Source organism: Staurois parvus, unplaced genomic scaffold (genome assembly GCF_062004578.1).
Source record: "Staurois parvus isolate SC_StPar_1 unplaced genomic scaffold, SC_StPar_1.0 ptg001583l, whole genome shotgun sequence".
Taxonomy (NCBI): Eukaryota; Metazoa; Chordata; class Amphibia; order Anura; family Ranidae; genus Staurois; species Staurois parvus.
The window spans coordinates 57,821-65,000 of record NW_028319379.1 but is presented as its reverse complement, the minus strand read 5'-3'; the positions used below and the strand labels follow the sequence as shown (position 1 = coordinate 65,000).

At 48.2% G+C, this 7,180-nt stretch overlaps 1 protein-coding gene across 1 annotated transcript in view; it reads left to right on the top strand.

Annotated features, from left to right (window-relative positions):
- The window catches only part of LOC149435213 (cystatin-A-like), a 22,516-nt gene extending 15,548 nt beyond the window's left edge, over window positions 1–6,968 (top strand). The window contains exons 2-3 of the mRNA XM_089662894.1: window positions 453–554; window positions 2,260–6,968. Of these exons, the coding sequence (XP_089519020.1) occupies window positions 453–554; window positions 2,260–2,388 (231 nt within the window). The 3' untranslated portion in view covers window positions 2,389–6,968. The remainder of the gene's footprint in view (window positions 1–452; window positions 555–2,259) is intronic.
- The last annotated feature ends 212 nt before the right edge of the window (window positions 6,969–7,180 follow it).

The window sequence follows — 7,180 nt, the reverse complement described above, 5'->3', positions numbered from 1 at the left end:
TAATGAAAATTTCATCCGAATTTTGATTCCGAACCAAACAAGCACACGTCTAATATTTAGAGGCAGGGGCAGACTGACCATTTGGAAACTTGGGCACTGCCCCAGGGCCCGGGGTCAGTAGGGGGCCCCATGAGACACCCCTGGTACCCTTTTCATAGGCTTTTTTGAGTTTGGGCAAGGACACAGGGGCCCCATGATCCCCTATAGCCCGGGGGCCCCATGAGTTGTCAGTCCGCCCCTGTTTAGAGGTATATCATTTTGGAATGACTGCAGTCCACATAGGATTCTGTTCTCTGACTCTCTGATTCCTCTGCATACATGGCTTCTCTCCTGAAGTAGCTGTCAGCTGCACTGTGCAGGATCTGCTGCGACAATCTGGATAGTCTGATGCAACCAGCAATGATTATATTTGAGTCTTTCCAAACCTGATGCAGTTTGTTTGTTGTTTCCAGGTGAAGAAAGAGTTTGTGAAACTGTCCGGGATGAACCTCAGCAGATTTAAGGCGGTCCTTGTCAGTACTCAGGTTGTTGCCGGCAAGAATTACTTTTTCAAGGTAATGTTGGCTTTATGTGACCTGATTGTCGCAGGTTTGGGTGTTTCTACAATCAGCAGACGCATGTTATATGTACAGGGGGGGAGTTGGGAGGGCACAGTACAGGGGGAGTCAGGAGGGCACAGTACAGGGGGAGTCGGGAGGGCACAGTACAGGGGGAGTCGGGAGGGCACAGTACAGGGGGAGTCGGGAGAGCACAGTAAAGGGGGAGGCGGGAGAGCACAGTACATGGAGAGGCGGGAGAGCACAGTACAGGGGGAGGCGGGAGAGCACAGTACAGGGGGAGGCGGGAGAGCACAGTACAGGAGGGGCAAGAGAGCACAATACAGGAGGGCAGGAGAGCACAGTACAGGAGGGGCAGGAGAGCACAGTACAGGGAGAGGCAGGAGAGCACAGTACAGGGAGAGGCAGGAGGGCGCAGTACAGGGAGAGGCAGGAGGGCGCAGTACAGGGGGAGTCAGGAGGGCGCAGTACAGGGGGAGTCAGGAGGGCGCAGTACAGGGGGAGTCAGGAGGGCGCAGTACAGGGGGAGTCAGGAGGGCGCAGTGCAGGGGGAGTCAGGAGGGCGCAGTGCAGGGGGAGTCAGGAGGGCGCAGTGCAGGGAGAGGCAGGAGGGCGCAGTGCAGGGGGAGTCAGGAGGGCGCAGTGCAGGGGGAGTCAGGAGGGCGCAGTGCAGGGGGAGTCAGGAGGGCGCAGTGCAGGGGGAGTCAGGAGGGCGCAGTGCAGGGGGAGTCAGGAGGGCGCAGTGCAGGGGGAGTCAGGAGGGCGCAGTGCAGGGGGAGTCAGGAGGGCGCAGTGCAGGGGGAGTCAGGAGGGCGCAGTGCAGGGGGAGTCAGGAGGGCGCAGTGCAGGGGGAGTCAGGAGGGCGCAGTGCAGGGGGAGTCAGGAGGGCGCAGTGCAGGGGAGGCAGATGGGCGCAGTACAGAGGGAGTCGGCAGGGCACAGTACAGGGGAGGCAGATGGGCGCAGTACAGAGGGAGTCGGCAGGGCACAGTACAGAGGGAGGCAGGAGGGCACAATACAGGGGGAGGCAGAAGGATACAGTACAGGGGAGGCAGGAGGGCACAGTACAGGGGGAGGCAGAAGGGCACAGTACAGAGGGAGTCGGCAGGGCACAGTACAGGGGAGGCGGCAGGGCACAGTACAGGGGAGGCAGGAGGGCACAATACAGGGGGAGGCAGAAGGATACAGTACAGAGGGAGTCGGCAGGGCACAGTACAGGGGAGGCAGGAGGGCACAATACAGGGGGAGGCAGAAGGATACAGTACAGGGGAGGCAGGAGGGCACAGTACAGAGGGAGTCGGCAGGGCACAGTACAGGGGGAGGCAGGAGGGCACAGTACAAGTGGAATCGGGACGGCACAGTATAGATTCTAGGATGCCGCCTGGGCCATGCTGAGACAGCTTAGTAAAAAGTCTTACCTTCCCAACAAATCCGGGACAGCTTGAAAGTATGATATAAATACAAGATGACCATGGGCCCCCTATGCACCTGGGGCCCCTGGGCACTGCCCATGCATTAAGACATGCATTAAGCCTTCCTTGTGTCAATCCTCGCCCAGCGGGACCTTGCACCGTCATGTAGTCACCAGAATACATCAGAGTTCGTATTCCTGATATAAAGCCTAACAATATAACTAGGATGTCAGTGAAAACACAAAGATGAAAAGTCTAATTGTTATCCGGTGAACTTTGGATCTTTTCAGGCTGAGACCGGAGAGAACTCTTACATCCACATCAAGGTGTTCGTCCCGCTGCACCAAGGAAAGGCCGGCCCGTCTTTAGTGGCTTTCCAGCTGAACAAGGAGAGGGAGGATGAACTGGAGTATTTCTAGGATGGAGAACCAGGATCTATATCCCGGGGGATCCTTCTGTATCCAACTCCGTCCCGTAATCTGCACAACACATATTGATGGGACTGAAGAGGTCCGGAAAGACTGATGACACCAACAACATTTATAAGAACATTATATATCAACATTTATATTTTTAGTCATTTTTTAATTTCGCTGTTTTTAAATTTTCTATTTTCACTGTTTCTAAATTCTTTTTTATTCCTTAAATACCCCATTTAGAAGCCTTTCCGAGGATGTTGTCAATGTATCGCTGTATCTGTGAGACCAATGTTACCACAAATACGAGGGCGGCACTGAACGGCATGCCAAAGCGGGCAAAACCTTTTCATGATTTACAGAAGTCGTTCGAACATCACACGTTTGTCCAGCGACTTTCCCTCCTTTGCAGCTCTTCATATTCATTGCAGGTAAACAATGGATCCCCAGCAGAAGAACATTGAGTTCTTGATGGGGGAGGGGATGCAAGATGTCCGACATTGATGGTCCGCCGCTGCTTGGTTCATCTTCAGTGCTCGATTCTCCTTTTTTAACCATTTCAATACTGGCACTCTCACCCAGGGGCGGACTGACAACTCATGGTGCCCCCGGGCAATAGGGGATCATGGGGCCCCTGTGTCCTTGCCCAAACTAAAAAAAGCCTATGAAAAAGGTACCAGGGGCATCTCATGGGGCCCCCTACTGACCCCAGGCCCTCGGGCAGTGCTCTCACCCCCTTCCTGCCCAGGCCAATTTTCAGCTTTCAGTGCCGTTGCACTTTGAGTGACAATTGCGCGGTCATGCAACATTTTAACCAAATTAAATTTACGGCCTTTTTTTCCCACAAATGGAGCTCTCTCTTGGTGGTATTTGATCACCCGTGCGTTTTTTATGTTTTGCGCTATAAACACAAAAAGACCGACCATTTTGAAATAAAAAACAATATTTTGGACTTTTTGCCATTAAACATATCCAGTAAAAAAATTGAAAAAATCTAATTTCGTCATGAATTTAGGCCAAAATGCATTCTGTGACATGTCTTTGCTACAAAAAAATCCCAATCCGTGTAAATTAATGAGCGGGACTGCGGCGGACATTCTGACACTGGGGGGCAACTGACTTGGCGTCACTGACATCCCCAGTGACACCAATACAGTGATCAGTGCTAATAAAAAGCACTGACGCTGTACTAATGACACTGGGCAGGAAGGGGTTAACATGTGGGGGTGATCAAAGGGTTAACTGTGTGCTGTGTTACACTGTAAGCCCACTGCTTTGAATGACTGTGCTATGCAGAGCCATACAAAGCAGTGTGCAGGAGCTGACTGGGGAGAGATCTGTGTTGTTTACTTGCAGGACTCTCCCTCGTTGGTAATACTCTGCAATTGCTGGGTGCCAGTGAGGAATCACTGGCCCGGACCCGGTGATTGACAGCCGAGGCCGCTAATGGCGGCACGGGTAGGGCTCATGCACGCCCCCTACCCGAAACTGCAAAATCAGATATATATATGTGATTTTGCACACCCCGGCTGCCCTGTAGCAGTATTTCTACTTTAGGGCGGAGGGGAAGCGTCACCACTGGGGTATTTTTGTTTTTTGCTAAACAAACAAAAAAAGACTGAAAATGTTGAAAAAAATCCCTTTATCTTTGTCTCTATTATAAAATTTTGCAAATATGTAATTTTTCTTCGTCACTGATGTGCGCCGATGAGACTGCACTGATAGGCTGCACTGATGGGCACTGACAGGCAGCACTGATGGGCACTGACAGGCAGCACTGATGGGCACTGACAGGCAGCACTGATGGGCACTGACAGGCAGCACTGATGGGCACTGACAGGCAGCACTGATGGGCACTGACAGGCAGCACTGATGGGCACTGACAGGCAGCACTGATGGGCACTGATAGGCTGCACTGATGAGGCAGCACTGATGGGCACTGATAGGCTGCACTGATGAGGCAGCACTGATGGGCACTGATAGGCTGCACTGATGAGGCTGCACTGATGAGGCAGCACTGATGAGGCAGCACTGATGGACACTGATAAGCTACACTGATGGGCACTGATGAAGAGGCACTGATGAAGCTGAACTGATAAGGCAGCACTGATAGGCACTGATAGGCTGCACTGATGGGCACTGATGAGGCTGCACTAATGAGGCAGCACTGATGGACACTGATAAGCTGCACTGATGGGCACTGATGAAGAGGCACTGATAAGGCAGCACTGATGGACACTGATGAAGAGGCACTGATGAGACTGCACTGATAAGGCAGCACTGATGAACACTGATAGGCGGCACTGATATGCTGCACTGATGGGCAATGATATACTGCACTTATGGGCACTGATTATATGCACTGATGGGCACTGATGAGACTGCAATGATAAGGCAGCACTGATGAACACTGATAGGCGACACTGATATGCTGCATTGATGGGCAATGATATGCTGCACTTATGGGCACTGATGAAGTGGCACTTATGAGGCGGCACTGATGTGCACTGATATGCTGCATTGATGGGGACTGCACTGCTGGGCACTGTTATGTTGCACTGATGGCCATTGATATGCTCCCCTACTGGGGCTGTACTGATGGGCACTGATATGCTGCACTGATGTAGCTGCACAGATAATCAATGCCCTGGTTATCAGTGTAAATACCCCCTGTCACAGGAAAGCCACTTATTGGCTTTCCTTTCCTCAGAAAGTGACAGTGCTCAGGAAAGGAAATGCCGATAACCGCCATTTGTTTACATGTGATCAGCTGTGATTGAACACAGATGAGTACATGGTAAAGAGCCAACATCATTGGCTTCTTACCCTGATCGGTGGTGTGCTGTGTCCCCGGGGGTGCGCATGCACGGCAAGAACGGGAGGACGTCATATGAGAGCGGTCCCACCCAGCCGTCACTGTACAATAGGCCAGGAGGGAACCAGTGAAACGTCTTCCTCCATCTGTGCCCATGGCTCTCGTCAGCGATGTCATCTCTGCGAACATTCTGCAGCCTCCTGTGGATGTCGGGCAGCCGGAACCTCTCCTTCATCAGGAACTCAGTGACAACGCATTGCTTCTGCTCGGAATCCATTATTTACCCGCAATGACAAAGAAGAGTTGCTATGGAGGAGGACTACCGACATGTACTACATGTTCGTAGTCTTCTTCAGGATCCTTCGGTAGTCTTCTTCAGGATCCTTTTTTTAATTATTTTTTAATTATTATTATCATTAATTTACTTTATATTATTTCAGCGCCTCCACTACAGGTCTCCCTCTTTCCCTTCTTGGCCAGGATGGGGTAGCTCATTTTTATACCATAGTACAGGCGTACCTCGATTTACGAACGCCGCGGTTAACGGAATTTTCATTTTACGAATGAAAATCCATTGAAAATAATGCCTCGGTTTATGAATTTTTTTTTTGCAATACGAGCAGATTAATTGTTTTTTAATTAATTTACAATTTTTTTTTTAATCGTCCCTGTACAGTATTTATGCCTTTAAAGTGCACTTTATAAAGAGTTTTGAACAGATAAGACTTCTTTTTTTACTTTTTTCTGACCTCCGGAACGGATTAATTGGTTTTCAATGCATTTACAAATTTTTTTTAGATCATGTCCCTGTACAGTATTTATGCCTTTAAAGTGCACTTTCTAGAGAGATTTGAACAGATAAAAGACTTTTTTTGACCTCTGGAACGGATTAATTGGTTTTCAATGCATTTACAATTTTTTTTTAATCATGTCCCTGTACAGTATTTATGCCTTTAAAGTGCACTTTATAAACAGTTTTGAACCAATAAGAATTTTTTTTTTTAATTTTCTGATCTCTGGAACAGATTAATTGGTTTTCAATGCATTTACAAATTAATTTTTAATCGTCCCTGTGCAGTATTTATGCCTTTAAAGTGCACTTTATAAAGAGTTTTGAACAGATAAAAGACTTCTTTTTACTTTTTTCTGACCTCCGGAATGGATTAATTGGTTTTCAATGCATTTACAAATTTTTTTTTAATCATGTCCCTGTACAGTATTTATGCCTTTAAAGTGCACTTTCTAGAGAGTTTTGAATAGATAAAATACTTTTTTTTAACTTTCTTCTGACCTCCGGAATGGATTAATTGGTTTTCAATGCATTCCTATGGGAAACAGCGTTTCAGTTTATGAATTTTTTGCAAAACGAACTAATTAAATTCGTAAGCCGAGGTACGCCTGTATACTATTTACTATCGTTTTTCATCTCTAGGCTGTTTTTCCACATCCTGCGTGTACCATCTATCCACCGTTTCTGTAAGCGGTACTGTAAAGGTGACAACAATGTGATGTATACAGTTTCTTTTGTTCTGTGTATATTCCTTCCCACATTTTTTTTCATTCTCAATATGGTCCATCGGAGGAAAAGCGAGTCTCGAAACGCGTTGGGGATGGGTGATAGATGTGTGATGTATGAGATACTATGTCAGTATATGTGATGTCACACATGGACTCCCAGGACTGCAATGTGTAGTATATGATGGGTATGATTGTATGACCTGTGATCGCTTCTTCCATTGTATCCAATAATAAAGGTTTCTTCATTCCATACATTGTCTGTGTGATCCATGCTGCATGCAGATCCCCTCACCCGCTGCTTCAGATGACTGTACAGTGAAGGAAATGCGTATTTGCTCCCCTGCTGATGTTGAATGTTTGCCCCTTACAAAGAAATGATCGGTCTAAAAATCGAATGTTCGGTGTATTGTAACACCGAGAGACAGAATAGCAACAACAAATTCAGAACAGAATAGAATAGAA